At 39.4% G+C, this 16196-nt stretch overlaps 2 protein-coding genes across 2 annotated transcripts; both read right to left on the reverse strand.

Moving 5' to 3' along the window:
• Window positions 1–602: 602 nt before the first annotated feature.
• On the reverse strand, window positions 603–3858 carry LOC149030276 (uncharacterized). Its single transcript, XM_089144915.1, has 3 exons — window positions 2868–3858; window positions 1780–2708; window positions 603–968 (listed from the first exon to the last, which is right to left on the reverse strand). The coding sequence occupies exons 1-3, from the start codon at window positions 3856–3858 to the stop codon at window positions 603–605; spliced, it is 2286 nt and encodes a 761-aa protein (XP_089001041.1).
• Window positions 3859–12042: 8184 nt separating this feature from the next.
• Window positions 12043–12591, reverse strand: LOC149030277 (ethylene-responsive transcription factor ERF021-like). Its single transcript, XM_089144929.1, has one exon. It carries the CDS (start codon window positions 12589–12591, stop codon window positions 12043–12045), a length of 549 nt encoding a protein of 182 aa, XP_089001055.1.
• Between the last annotated feature and the right edge of the window lie 3605 nt (window positions 12592–16196).

Below are 16196 nucleotides of genomic sequence, written 5' to 3' on the forward strand. Positions count from 1 at the left end.
TCCGAAGTCTCCGGAACCGCATGTGAAGGGCCACCTCCCTCGAAGTGTGATGAAGGAAACTCGTGATGCACCGGCTCAGCCTCGTGCATATCCGCATCATCTCCGGCCCGATCATCACTATCGGGACCGATATCCTCTCCTCCATCCTCCGACCCTCATCCTGATCCTCATCCTCACCCTCCGGGACCAGGAGATCTCTCGATCGCTGCAGTCTCATCTAACGAATGGTCCGAGTCCCGATTGAGTATCCCCGTGAACCGGTGTCCACCGGTGTATCCTCGAAACTCACCCCGAAATGCCCGAAGATCAAGGTCGGGGGCCCCCCAGAGCAGGGGGCGCCGGCGGGGGGGGGGGGGTAGGGTCGCGGGGGGGCGGTTGTGTGTTGTGGAAGAGGAGGATCTCGGAGCCGTTGTATATGTGGTAGATGACTAAGGCCTCCATCACTGTGACCCGATGGTGATGTCCGGCCTTCGGCATAATGTTTCGGCCGACTATGCGACCGATAATCCGTGCAGAATCCGTCATCCGTCCGCTGGTCCACGGAGTGAAGCATCGACGGCTATCCCATAGCGTAGAGCATATCTCGCGAAGCTCGTACGGCATCAGATGGCTGTCCAGATCTGCTCTTTAATCAATGCTCTGTTACTTGTGTCAGCCCAATCACAACGGAATAATATTGTCTTCAATTCTGCTGAATATTCCAACTCAACCACTTCCTGTAACATGCCATAGTAATGAACATTTCCATCACGGGGTTGAGTATCTCTACGACTAGCATAGCTTGATTTTACTGCTGTTACTACTAGTCCACTATTTTGTGTTTGACGATTGGCTTCACGATCTTTGGTGTGAAGACGTGCACCATTCAAAATGTACCCCTTATACTTTTTTACTTCCCGATTGGGATCTTTAGCTAGCCTTTGGATAATATGAGGTACCTCTTCCCCTGATTCCCTTTGCTTGTCCACCTAATCAATTCAACATTATTTTAGAAAAAAGAAACCAAAGATTGATGCTTTGATATATAAATACTTAATGTTGCTTACATGAATTCAAAACCATTCGATGAATTGCTCTGCATGCAGTTTTTCTCTTTGTTGTTGCCGTACTTTATAGTTCAATTCTGCTTTAAGCTCTTCCAAATGGAGTCTATATTTAAAGAAGTCACATTAGGTAAGACAAATATTAGAGCTAAAGTAACATTCATTTTGATACTTACTTCCGATATTTATTGTTGGGATCATAATGCAATAAACATATCGATGAACTCGTTGCATCTCTTTCCAATCTAACTGTATCATCACAGCACTCCCTAAAGGTCTCCCATTGGTTGAAAAAATCCAGTGTTGCTGCTCTGATTGTAGATTTCCGTTATCAAGATTCCTTTTTGGACCGGAATAACGAGTCTCAAGTCCATCAATATGTTGAGAACAAAATGTTAGGCATTCATTTGCAATAGATCCTTCTGAGTATCTATTACTATGCTTGTAGTCCTTCAGGGTCTTGTTGAATCTAATAACATACAAAATAACTTTACGAAAATGAATATTCAAAAGATCCTAGAAGTATTCTGAAAGTTACAAAAGCATCAATTACTAACCTTTCAAATGGATACATCCACCTGTAATGGACTGGTCCACCAAGTAATACCTCTCATGGTAAATGAACCAACAGATGAATCATAACGTCAAAGAATGTAGGAGGAAAGATTCTTTCAAGATTGCATAAAATTTCTGCAATACTTGCTTCAAGATGGTTCAGATTTTCTTTTGTACCAACCTTAGCGTAGAGACATCGAAAGAACCCAAACAGTGATGATAACACCAACTTCACATTCTTTATTGGATGTACACGTATTGCCACAGGAAGGAGTTGCTGCATTAAAACATGACAATCATGGCTCTTCAATCCAAAAATATTCCTTTCATTTACTTGCACACAACATGATATATTTCCAAAATAACCATCAAGGACCTTTAAACCATCCAAAGCTCTAAAAAATTGTTCTTTTTCAGCCTTAGACATTGTATGGCTTGCTGGAGGGATTTTCAACTTGGTGCTTCCCTCTAATTTTTGTGGATGCAAGGATGGCCTAATGTTCATCTCTTGCAAATCCAGTCGAGCCTCCAACTTGTCCTTCGATTTATCTTTCAATTCCAGCAACGTACCAATGATGTTGTCACATACATTTTTTTCTACATGCATAACATCTAGATTATGGCGTAGTAGAATATCCTTCCAATAGGGTAACTCAAAGAATATACTTTTCTTTTTCCAATTAAATGGTAGTTCTTTGGTAGCAACTTTCTTCCGTTTATTACCACTATTCTTATCAAGTTCTTTCCCAAATGGCGGGAAATCCACACCTTCCATTTGAGCTAGTAAAGCAGTGCCTGAAAGGAGCTGTGGTGCTTGCCCAAAGTCAACATGATCGTTAAAACCTCTCTTATCCCATCGAAGTTTATGATTTTCCTTGAGGAATCGACGATGTCCTAAGTAACAATGCTTGCGACTATGTTTCAGCCATGTTGAACTAGTGTCCTTGTTGCAACAAGGGCATGCCAATGCTCCTTTTGTGCTCCAACCTGAAAAATCAGCATACGCTGGAAAGTCATTGATTGTCCATAAGAGGCATGCACGCAAGTTAAATGATTCTTTCTTCAACGAATCATATGTGTCAACACCATCCCACAATAATTTCAATTCATCTATCAAAGGCTATAAATAAACATCTATATTGTTTCCAGGTTGATTTGGCCCTGGAATCAATAATGTCAATATGAATGAAGTTTGTTTCATACACTTCCATGGTGGTAGATTATAAGGCACCACAACAACCGGCCAAGTGCTATGTGAACGATTCATACCATTTGGATTAAATCCATCACTTTCAAGCCCTAACCTTATATTTCGCGGATCAACACTAAAAGATCGATGTAATCCATCAAAATTCTTCCACGCTTCCCCATCTGCAGGATGACATAGTTTCCCATCATCTATGCGTCCATCTTTATGCCATCTCATTTCAGATGAAGTTATAGATGATCTATACAACCTTTGAAGTCTTGGTATCAAAGGAAAGTGACGTAATACTTTTGCCGAAACATTCTTCTTACCTTCATACCTAGATGTACCACACTTAAGATAGGATTGTTCAGTAGATGCATTTTTCCAATATAACATGCAATCATTCGGACATGCATCAATCTTATTGTAACTGAGTCCCAAGTCCTTAACCATCTTCTTTGCTTCATATAAAGATTTTGGCAAAGTATTGTGTTGTGGTAATGCTTTTTTCAATAAATCCAACAACATAGAGAAAGACTTGTCACTCCAACCGCATAAGCACTTTATGTGGTATAATGCAATAGTGAATGACAATCTTGTGAACTCCTTGCAGTCTGGATACAATGCCATCTCTACTGCTTCTATCAATCGCTCCCATTTTTCTGATTCATGTCTTACTCCATCCATGTGTTTGTTCGTGTTATAAACACCATGTTCTGTAAAAGTCTGACTAGGAAATGCATCATGAAGTATGTCATTCATGTTAACAATGCCTTGATTTTCTTCACGAATCACATTATTCTCTGTTGTTGTGGTAAATGAAGATCTAACTTCCCCATGGGAACTCCAAAACATGTAACCAGCCATAATTCCATCAACAATCAAGTGCTCAAACACTTCATCTCGTGTTCCTAGTCGGTGGTTGGTGCAGTTTACACATGAGCATGGAATCTTCTCTCCTAAGTTTACTTTAGAAAATGCAAAATCAAGGAATCCATTTACACCACCTTCATATGTATCGCCTGCACGGAATCCATGATCCCTTGATTTTCGAATCCAACTTATATCCATTAAATGGTAGATCAACTCAGCTGAATAACCTATCAAAAGATCAATTAAACTTTGTTCTAATACACCATAACTATAATACAAGTTAGGCCAAAGACCAGATTGAAGAAATTAAATTATAAGATGGAATTATATTGAACCAGTTCTCCAACAAATTACCTAAGAGTACCAGAGTCTGGAGTTAACAGAAAAAAAAAAAAAGGCTGGCTGAATTAGATAGATAAGGAATTTAAACAACTCAAGAAAAAGAAAAAAAAATAATAAAGACAACTTAAATATTCCCTAAACCAAGAAGGTACTTGATGTAAATCTAATTCTAGGATTAGGGTTTATTGGAAGGACTCCCTAGAATTTAGGATTCGCCAAGAATCTTCCCGCAAATTATTCTAATAATGTTAGGGAATCCTATGGTGTAGATGGGAACTGGAGAGAGATAAGGAAACAAATTTGGGATCCTAAGGGTTGTTAGGGTTTTAACAAAAATCTATATGAATAGGGTAGCAGGGAGGAAAAGGCAAAATTCGAATATTTTCAATCTTCATGGGATGTAACAAAAATAATGGGGAAAGGATAACCAAGATGAAAATCAAAATATGGATTGGATCCTGAAAGAATCTTTTCTATCTCCTTGTTCTTTCCTCTTATTTCTTTCTTTTTATTCTCATTTTTTTCTGTCTTTTCATTTTTATTTCTATTTTTCTTTCTTCTTTATCCTGATTTTTTTTTTTGTTTCTGTTTTTCTACCAAGAACAGGGGACTGAGAAGGGGTAGAATTTGGGAGACTTACTGGGGCAGGGATTGAAGGAAGAATGGCCAAAGGGGGTCACAGGAAGGTGGGGATAGTGGATAGGGGTCTGAACAGCAGGGGGAAGGGAATCTAGGGCCTACTGCATTCGGGGAAGAGAGGTTCTGCCTTGTGCATAACAGCAGAGGGACAAGGGGTGAGTGGGATAGGTCTAGGGAGGTGGGGAAGGGTGAGGGAGTTGCGGTACCTACAAAGGAGTGAGGGAGGGGTGGTTGCGAGGGAGGGAGGTGCTTTCTAAGGGTTTCAAAGGAGGGGAAAAGGGGCAGCAGGGAGGGGGTGCGATTGAAAGAGGCAGGGGATGGGAGGGGATCTATTTATGCTTACTTGGAACTGCTGAAATTGACCGGGGCTGCTCAGTGAATGATTGTAGATTGCGGGAATGAAGAAGAAGAACCTTGAATTGAAGGTGAAAGTGCTGATCCTTGAACAATCTTCCAATACTTAAAAAGGAAAATCAAAAGAAAGCATTAATCCAAGTGGGTACTCTCAGGAGTAATGTATCTGCATATAGAGTAGATCCATAAGCATTCAATGACTGATAATACTTTCCATGTTACAGTGAATGCATAAGCACACTACAACTGATACTACTTTTCCATGTCCGTCATATAGCAGACAAGAAATCATACCCTACAGTCATGCATCTTTTGGGAGCCATGTCTAATTAAGATTACGTGGCTCAAAGCTAAGAAACTTCTGTAGCATGGCAGCTGATTCCTTCATTCCATGTTAAGATGGATTGACATAACCTACCTTGGATCATAACTGTAAGGAAATGTCCCTCACATGCATTCCACCAACCAACGACTCACAAAAGTAGCTACAGAAGACTGTATGCAGGAGCTACTACAATTCAAACCTTGAAGACAATTCACTGTCATGTTCACGGTACTAGGGACATGCTTAACCAAAAACCATCTCAACATGAATTTCAGGTGTTTTAGTATGCCACTTCAGGTACTAGCTTTAATTAGAAATGACAACCTGAAGCAAGTTCAGGTTGCACAGGTAGGTATGTATTTATAAAACACATGCTCATCCAACTGGTGAACTCAAATGCCAACCGTAGCTCCTTTATGCTGTCATCAGCATTTGGATGCACCTCCAGATTGGCCCAGGCAGAGCTTAAGGTTGGACACCACATCATGTTCATGGTTATTTGTGCAACTCACCCAGTCTGGTCAGGAATTCAGACAAAAACACATGTTCATATCTGATCCAACTTTAATCTCAGCTGTTGGTTTCTAAACCCTGCTTGTCCAATATTATCATATTTACTTTTCAAAATGATACTACTGAGACGAGAGACAATAAATCCCAGAAGTACTATTTACAATATTTAAATTCACAAATTAATGAAAATGAGAAATAAGAAATAAGAACTTTCTGCAGTTTGGGTAATAGATTTAATTATCTCAACATGGATAACAGAGTCAAGTCACCAGAATTTCCCAAACAAGACTTGATCCAGTCCTCACATAATACAAACAGTCCTTTCTTAACATACATATTAGACATTTAGACCATATTCCCTAACCAGGCAGGACAGAACAGGTTATGTGGATGACCCAAATTCCAGCAACGCCTCAGTAAGCAAATGTAAAACTGGATCACAAAGATCCCAGCCCCAGTAAGGATCTCCTAGAACAAAGTTTAATGATGATTTTGTCTTCAAAAACTGGGCAGCAAATGATGGACTTGTGGTTTGATTGCAGAACTTCTACATAATGGGTAGTGGGGAAAAGGGGGGGAAAATAGAAGATAGGAGGGGTAAGTTATATCAGCTGTGGGTCTCTCACCTACAGCTATCTCAGCTGTCAAAGGTAAATCTTTGCCAGACCAAACACTTGCAAGCAAGCAGTAAAAACTCCATAAGTGTGAAATATAGTACAACTGAAGTAGTAAAGCTGGATAACAAACAAACTCGCTCCACTCAGGATCTCCTTGAACAAAGTTCAACAATCATTTTGTATTCAAAAACTGGGGAACAATTGATTGACTTGTAGATTAGATGATCAATTGCAGTGAAAAAAAAATACATGGCTAGTCCATCCATAATTTTTTAATTGGGGGTGATAGGGTTCATAGGATCCAGATTCTATTGTAATTTTGCCATTAAGTATTAGTCTCAGAAACATACATCGAAGAACTTATAACTGATAAAAAGAAAAATTAAGACCTTTCAATTAATCCATTAAATAGTGCTGCTCTGCACAGGAAAAGAAGATACCATCCTATATGTAAACAAATCACCATAATTAAAACACGTATACCCATGATAAGACCAAAGATTCCTATTCAAGATTAGCCAATAAAGATTGAAAAAATTTAATCAGATTTTAATTTTCCTACACTTTTAAACACATACATAATTTTAACACTTTGAATGATTTTGGTTTCTTTGAGGTAGTATTAGCTGAGCACTTAAAAACACAGATTTAGGTGTATTAAAAAGACTCAAACTACAGCCTCTCACCACAGATCCCACCTAGCTAAGGTTTTGAATTTGAATAACCGAATTCAAGTGAGGTAGCACTACTATTAAACCACCATAATGATAATGCTTATTGTGCTAATAAAACTGTGAGCTCTGATAGATTCAGAGTTAATGTAAACCAAGCTGGACATATGGTTGTTGATGACTTACATTTGCAGGAAATTAGTTGCTGCAACAATAAGTGATGCGGAGAGTTTGATTGAGGATTTCTGGATACCTGCAGCAAAGTGAGGAGTAGTAAATAACACAAATTGAAAGGTAGCAGAGCAAATGGGAAGTGCAAATATGATAACAAGAGAGATCATCAGGAATACAACCGCAAAAGTAGGAAAACATAACAAAAATTTCTAGCTTGATACAGGTTGCAAACTGAAAATTAAGCATACAGCAAAAACTAAACTGAAAACCTGTCTTTCCTCCGCCACCAACCAAAATAAAAGAAGAAAAAAAATCCGGAGCTCCTAGTTTCAGTGACTGAAGCTCCAAACATTAACTAGAAAATAAATGGAGGGGAAAGATGAAGAAAAACTGCTAATAACCACCACAAACTTCTGGACCGAGCAGAGAAAGATAAATACCGAGAGATAGAGAGAGCTGGCGACCAAGAGGGAGAGAGCGAGAGAGCTGGTGACACCACTAACCAGAGGAAGAGAGCGAGAGCGTGAGGAGGGAGAGGGAGAGAGCGAGAGAGCTAGCGATACCATGAACCAGAGGAAGAGAGCGAGAGCTGGATCGTGAGGAGGAAAGAACGAGCAAGAGAATAATGAGTTTTCCAAAAGTTTCTTCGACTTCCAAAAGTGAAAAAACAGGCGGGGGAGTGAAAAATAGGCGGGGAGTGAATTAGGGCAACCACGGCGTTTTTCTGAAACACCACTATAAAGACACTTACAACCGAAGTGGAGTGGACATACGACAACGTTTTTAAGAAACGTCGTTATAAAGACACATATGATGGCGTTTGTGAGAAACGTCGTTATAAATATACATACAACGTCCACGAAGTGGAGTGGACATACGACAGCGTTTATGATAAACACCGTTATAAAGACACATACGACGGTGTTTTTGACAAACGCCGTTATAAATATACGTACAACGGCGTTTTTGGGTAAACGCCACTATAAGTGAACATACACCGGCGTTTTTCAAAAACGCCGCTGTAGTCTTACCCGAAGTGCCGCCGTAAGTCCATTTTCTTGTAGTGCTACTTGCTGAGTTCTTTTGAACTCATCCCTTTGGGGGCAACGTTTGTTAGGTCTTACTATAGGTACTGATGACTTCGAGAACTAGTACTACAAGACCGCGCCAGATGACTCATACAGTTCCCAAGGTGCTGGCTGTTATGGCTATGACGGTGAAGACTACTAGTGTGACGGTGGAGCATACCAGGATTAGTTAGACTTTGGAGCTAGTCTATACGTTTAGACGTACTTTATTTAAATTGGAAGAGACCTATCTTTAGACTAAGTTTTACTCTTATTCTTAGATATTGTTCAGTTGTAATTCCTTTTGAGTTAGATCTACTTTCTGTTGTAATTATAGAGTGATTTTCCGCTATACTCTATAATCTGATTATTCCTTTGGTATCATATTTTCCGCACTCTGATTTGAATTTTAATCTTTCTAAGAACCATTCTTTGATTTATTCATTGATTTAGTCTTGCTCTTGATTATATTATTGTGAATGTGGGAGGATGATTGTCATGAACCAATTTTCGGGGCTGTGGAACACACACTCGGGTATTGCAGTTAGGGTACCAGCTGGGTGGATGTGACACCGTCTCCCTCTCGGATACATAGACTCTCAACCTTATTGGTCATCCACGTATAATAAATAGGAATCTCTCATGTCCTCTCACGGGTTGGTTACTGGTCTTGAGCACCCATGAGCCCAGGTTTATTATGTGCAACCTACCAATGAATGGCCTCCACAATGTGATTTACATCCTCTCACGGCTTTGATGCATGTCTTTTGAGAAATCACCATTGCTGCCACTTTTCACTCGGTCTCAATTCCCCTTCTGATAGGGTCAGTTATGATAGTGTTTCTCTAGCCAAACTCATCTAGATATGCCCTGGGTATGTCGACTAGTAATCAAAGAAAGCGACAAGGGGCACCATAGGAAAGTGTCTCATACCACCTCCATTGATGTCCAATGATAGAAATGCCAAAAGTGCATTCCCCATTCCCCAATCACAACTTAGGCAATCACAACACATCATGATTCCATAAATATCACAATATAGTCCAAATCACAATCACATCAGTCATATCCAAATCAGTAGGTAAATTATATCGTGAATAGCCTACTGTAATTACAGAAGTATGACAATAAAGAAAAAGTATAACTACATTAGCTAACACATACATATAAGTCCTAACATATCAAAGCATGTATTTGTGCATATTATGAGTGAACATACTCACCTTATAGTCAACTTCACAAACTCTAAGTAAGAGATCAAAGAGCAAGTCTAAAATTAGCAAAATAACCTTAAACAAACATGTAGAGAGTATAAGGAACAAACTCTAATGATTGGAGACGAAACGGAGGCAAAACGGAGCAATGTTGCTATCACAGACACCTTTGGACGATTGGATTGACCAAGGGGATCGACCAAAACTATTGTGTACGGACAGTAACTTCCAACTTTGGTCAAAAACTCTTCGAGCAACATCAAAACACTTCAAAATTAATAGGAAAATTCTAAAATAACATACAGAGACTATCTATGATGATCTAAACATCAAACAAGGCCTTTGGAATAGAAATCTAATAAATCACCTAATAGGCTTGATTCACGGATTCTCACAGAAATGCTAGAATGAATGGAGATTCATTCTACAGATGAAAAAACAGTAGATCATGCATAGAAAACAACCTATGAATAGATCTAACATAATTTAGAATCAAATAACTATAGTAGGAGTAAATCATGGTCTTATGGTAGATCAAAACAATGAAAACACACCTTATTGTCTAAAGAAAGAGTAGAGTGAATGGAAATTCACTCTAAGACTATAAGGATTAGAATCTAGGCCATTACAGTAGTGTAAGACCTTTCTCACAATCAAAACAAAAGTAGAAACAGTAGAGAGAATAGATCAATGAAGTATATGATTGAATACTAACCTTTTAGAAGAGGAATCAATGGAGGAACTTCTCTTGGATGCTTGGAATCAACCTAGGGCTTGAAGAGGAGGCTCTAGAGTTTTTCTCACGTTCTCCAAAAATTAAGAGGCAAAGTGGTTAGGTTTAGTCCGAAGTTACACATATAGATAAACTAGTGTACGTAAAAAAAATGAGAACACTAAGATGAATGGATGACAAAACTAGGAAGGACAAGATAAAGGATGATCATGTCAGAGCTAGTACGGGAGTAGCTCCAATAAATGATAAACTACGAGAAAGGTGATTAATATGGCATGACCGCATTCAACAGAAGCCTTTAAATATGTCATTGCAAAAAGTGGTGATTTATTTCAGATAAAATGAATCAGAAGAACTAGGAGCAGGCCTAAGATAACCCTAGAAGTAGTAAGAAATGATATGCATAGCTTAGGTCTTGTATCTAGTATGGCGTAAAAAAAAGAGCTAATTGGAAGGCAAGGATCCATGTAGACAACCCTATTTAGTTGAGACAAGGCTTCTTGCTACTACTGTTGTTGTTGTTGGTGGTGGTGTATATATAGCTATATTCTTAGCTTGAGGACATAGAAAATGAACTTAGGATTGTATTCCTTCTCTTCATATAAAAAGCAAGCATCGTTGGTCAAGTATGGACACAACATTTAGGTGAACCAGGTAAATCCTATCTTGTGCATGTATATGTTTCTCTATTCTTCACATTTCATTCTATAACTTCATTAACATATGGGTTTCGATAGCTTCAACCCTAGTCTTCCTTTGTGACTTGATCTTATGTCATTCATTTACTCTATAGGAAATGTTCTATGCATCTAAATATGTATTATTAAGCTTTTACATTTATACTAGTTGTTCAAGCCTAGCCGCCCCCCGCGTGAAAAGGAAGAGAGAGAGAGAGAGAGAGAGAGAGAAATAAAAGGAAAACAAACAAAAAAGAAGAAGCTATACAGGTGACCGTCCCAGGGAGATTTTAAAAAGAAGAAAAGATCTACATGGCCATCGGTAGGAAGATTGAGTCGAGATGTATTCTGTGGAATCCATGGAGTAATCCCTTTGTTGTGGCTCCTGTGGCTGTCCCTGTGAAGCCATATTCCACACAAGGAATACTACAATTCCTCTTGTAAAGAACCATTGCAGCCCATGCCGCTTCTTGACCAATATTCCCACAGAAAAACTAGTTACCATCCCCAATAATGATGAGGGAACAAGGTTGAAGACACAAGGACTGAAACTTCAAAACTTGGAAACAAACTGGAGAGAGAGAGAATAACAAGGGTAATAATTTAACTTGAATTATGCAATACATTCTTCTAATAAATATCTTAAAAACCCAGAAATGAAAAGATTACATGAGATTATCCTAAACATCTCACATACAGAAGGATCTCTATACCAGCTAGTAAAATGATTTTCCTTTTTCCTTTGGATGGGGTCTTCTCTCAAACACACCAGAACCCCAAAGTTGAAATTGTAAAGTTAAGTTATCTACTTAAACACAGACACACACCCAAACTCACACGTACAGAGATGAAGTCCCTATTCCACCAACCTCCAACCCCACAAATACAAAGGGTAAGGCCAAATTAAGCAGATCATAAGCACCCAATGGGTATCTTCTGAAAACAAACACCCACTGGGTCAAACCAATCCCTCTTTTATATATAAGGATAAAAGAAAGGTGATTGGGTAGCTACATATTTTTCGGTTAAATAAATATATAAATCTCTAGCTAGAAACTAGTCCCAAAGGGAATCGTTTTGCATATCTTCCCAGTCATCATTCATGTCAAACTGATCATCAGTAAAAGCCATTGAAGAAGCTCCAGGAAATAAAGCTTCAGTCATTTCCATCCACATCTTTGGTGAGTCCAATGGTGAGTCATTGATGGCCTGAATCTGACTCTGTGAAAGCCTTATATTAGTAGGAATTGGAACTGGGTTCGAGCTTGAACTACCACTACCCACCTGATGATGATGAGTTGTTCTCATTCTCCTTATAGCTGCTTCATGTGCTGCTGCTCTTATATCATCTGCACTAGAACTAGCTGGACGAGGTAGCTCATTCGCCAATTCTGGAAAATTAAGCCGGGCTCCTTGTCCTCTCAATTGCAATGAAGCTACGTCGTATGCAATCGCCGCCATTTCTGGTGTTTCAAAGCTTCCTAACCAGATACGAGTCTTCTTTCCTGGTTCACGAATCTCTGAAACCCATTTCCCCCATTTCCTCTTTCTAACTCCTCTGTAACTCGCACCACTACTTACATTGCTAGAACTACTCCTCTGCATCATTGACATGAGTTGAAGTGAAGTGTAATCTTTGTAACCCAGCCATGGCTATATATAAGTAAGGAGATTCAGAGAGAGAGACAGACAGAAAGAGAAGGTGGTTGAGTGGGGCCATGAGACACTAAATAAGATGTGGAAGGTAGTTTCCTAGTATCTACTAAAGTGGAAGAAAATCATATCTAAGAAACACTGTAGAAGGAAGGACGGGTTGTGGTTGACAAATGTTGTAATTTAAGTTGAAGGGATTTATCAAGTACAGCTGGATCCATACTTCCAAACTTAGTTGAATCACTGGATTCCATTAAAACTTTTTAGTTTTAAGGCATGAAAATGGGAAGAACAGGTCTTGAATTACCTACTGGTTTCCGCGTTAACCGACTGTCCCCGTCATCACAGCTTCTTGGGTAGCCCGTACAGTGACTGTCCTTTTCTATTTTACTGAAAAAGCCCTGTCGTTTGTGCTGGAGGTGGGCATAAGACTGGACTTTATGTACGTAGAAGATATGGGAAGAGGCAGAAAAGAAGAAAGAGGGAGGGGGAGGGGTTGTTGTCGTGATCCAGTACCAATAGTACAGCTGTCACAAAATTATGTGTACAGTGTACAGGTGATATTTAGCACGTGTTTGTATCTTTCTTTTTTGTTAAAATTTTGAGTCAGTAGTACATGAGGATGTTGAAAGATTCGATAGGGTCCTGTCAAATGTAACGAATGAAAAGTAATTGGGTCAAATTTGGGTGTTTTTATTTTTTTAAATTTTTTATTTAAGTTTCAAATTATTGACTCATACTTATCCCCCGCTACGTAATGTTCGAACTTTTTATCGTACGTAATGTTTGGACTTTTTATCGAGTGTGACCTATGCAAGTATTAGCCCTGTGCACTACCAGCTCAAGCACTGACCCCGTCAGCGGTGGGGCAGCGGAGCCCCGCCGGAGGCCTAGTAAGTCCACAGAAGTCGGTAGCACTCATGCCCAGGACAAAGATCACACAACTGTCCAATGCAAGAAACAGAGGAGCAGAGAGGATTCGAACCTGGGACATGAGGTTTACCAAACCACTTGGGAGTGAGCTTGGAACCACTAAACCACCACCCCCGGTGGTGACCTCATACTTTGAAGTGGAAAGTTTTGTTTATTGTTGTCTAGATATTTCTAATGCAACTCTCTATTTATTTTATTTTTTTTAATGAGACATCCTTTATTGGCATCTCAGTTTAGTGATCAATTATTTTAAAAGTTTCCTTCCATTATTGAATGGTGCACACAGGGTGAGCTTGTGCTCATCCAAAGCGCTAGCAAAGGCTCTCCCATTCCCAACAGGAGCCCCTCCCCTGGTCACAAATATGGCCGACCAAGGGGCTTGCTAGATAAAAAGAAGTGAAAAAAATAAACATGTGAAATTTATCTGTAGTGGGGTGAGGAAATAAGAAAGGAAATGATTTCATAGAAAAGTTGTAAAAGTGAATCCTACTTCTATTGTATTCTTGATTTTTCCACAAAGTCTCACTAATTTAGCGGGACTTTAAAAGAGGGTAAGGTGGGAAGAGTGACACACCATGTTAGTAGACATGCTTTTTTAATTTAAGGGAACTTGACTTCTCACTTTTCCACCCCATTAAACCAAATAAAGCATCCTTTGGGATTTCATGGAAAAGTTTATTTTTTCTCAACCCACTTTTTATTTAGCAAACAAACAATACATGAAGAAAATAAACTAAAGAAAAGAAAACGTTACACAACATTAGATCTTAGAAACCAATGATCGACACAATGCAAAGGGGAGATTGAAACAATGCAAAGGGGAGATCGAATGTTAGCACTTTTAGGTGTGTTACAACCTCGTTTTCTTTAAGACTTAATTCGTTCACACCACAGTGTGCAAAAGAGTATCGGCGATTAGTCTCCTAGGAATACAAGAAAGCCCAACAAAAGTTGAACTTCAGATTTTGTTATGCACTTAAAAAATATGAATCACAGAGTTCTTATGAGAATACGAAAGCTCGTTTTGTAAATCAGGGGGTACCTATTGGCAGAGAGGCACCTATTATGTAAGTTCATGACTCTATATGAATAGCTACATTACCATATAGTCAAATCCATTCATAATCAGATCTAAGTTGTTGGTTTGTTTGGCCTAGCGATCTGATGGTCTAGATTGATCAGATGTATTGATTTGGATATACCTTTATAATAGGTAGATTACTAATGTTAACCTAACTGCTGGATCTCCTTGTATTCCGATGGATCAACCTCCATCACTCTTAATCGACTGTTTACCAAAACAAACGATCTAGATTACATCTTGCTTGACTGATGCTAGCATGCAAACTATCAAGTGCATCTGCCAAAAGTGCCTGAACAACCCACTGTCCATGGTGCATGAACAGTAAACTATCTTCACTCTTACACTACAGATGCATTAGCGTGTCCTATTATTATAACTTGTAATTAATAGGAAGAACCTATTAATTATTTCGACTCAATTTCTTGGTTTCCAATGTGGAACTAAACTTTTATAATATAGATAAGAAAAAGGGCACTTTAATCTATGTATCTAACTATCTATCTATCTATCTATCTATCTATCTATCTATCTATCTATCTATCTATCTATCTATCTATCTATCTATCTATCTATCTATCTATATATATATATATATACATATATATATTGATACGAAGAAAATTGCACCGAACATGTCGGACCGGGTTCGAACCTTCTTGTCCGGTTAGACCACAATCGGGACCCACCTTAACCTAATCTAACGAATGGATGAGGGCACCGCACTATTCTACCAGTCATGAACGACCTCCCGAATCTTGCGGTAGGCGAAGCTAACTTGTAGGAAGCAACTATCGTCAAAGGTGGAGAGGGAATCGTGCTAAAATCGGTAACTACTTGCACCCCCCGAATATCTAGTGCAAAACCCTACGATCGGACAGTCATCTGAAGAGATCGAGAATTCACTTAACGGTCGAGATTTGGAGGTAACTTCTATATAAATGAGTGATCCGCTCACCCCAGAGGTATCTGAATTGCTTCCCTACTATTCGTATTCATTTTTAGCCTCTGCATTCAGCCAGAGCATTGTGATCAGTTCAGCGATTGACTTAAGCTTCGGAGGTGGCCTCTCGACCCCAGTGGTCGGGCCACGTCTAACCCTATTTTGCAAATCATCTTATTAGATCCGGAGGCTTAACAATTTTTGGACGCATCATTTGGTACCGTCTATGGAAAACGCTTCAAGAAGTCATGGTCACCAGATCAGTAGCAGCAGCTATGGCGGCTCAACGAGAACTGAGCATTCGTCCTCCGGATGGAAATGATCCAGAGGACATCCCTGAAGGAAGCCGTGCTCAAGAGGTTCGTGAAGACAAAGGATTAGGTGGTAATGAACGCCAAAACCATCCGAATCCTCTTCAAACAGCAATTGGATCAAATGCAAATAAGTTTTTGGAAATGCAGAATACGCTTCGTGCGTTGGTCAGGCAAGTGGTGGCTCCCCAGGCACCTAATCAAGAAGAGGCCAGAAGACGTGTGGGAGAAGGAAATGTGCTCATACTTCTAGCGTGAGGGCATTCCCAACAAGGAGATAAACAACCTG

Source organism: Hakea prostrata, chromosome 1 (assembly GCF_041222555.1).
Source record: "Hakea prostrata isolate BN-2017 chromosome 1, UWA_Hpros_2, whole genome shotgun sequence".
Classification (NCBI taxonomy): Eukaryota; Viridiplantae; Streptophyta; class Magnoliopsida; order Proteales; family Proteaceae; genus Hakea; species Hakea prostrata.

What these genes read in the sequence shown, in the direction of transcription:
- LOC149030276 (XM_089144915.1), bottom strand. Translation starts at nt 3,858, where the DNA reads ATGGATATAAGTTGGATTCGAAAATCAAGGGATCATGGATTCCGTGCA. An exon ending in TGATGGATTTAATCCAAATG is followed by an intron (nt 2,709 to 2,867) that starts GTATGAATCGTT and finishes AGCCTTTGATAG; the next exon opens with ATGAATTGAAATTATTGTGG. An exon ending in TTCGATGTCTCTACGCTAAG is followed by an intron (nt 969 to 1,779) that starts GTTGGTACAAAA and finishes TGAATTGATTAG; the next exon opens with GTGGACAAGCAAAGGGAATC.
- LOC149030277 (XM_089144929.1), bottom strand. Translation starts at nt 12,591, where the DNA reads ATGCAGAGGAGTAGTTCTAGCAATGTAAGTAGTGGTGCGAGTTACAGA.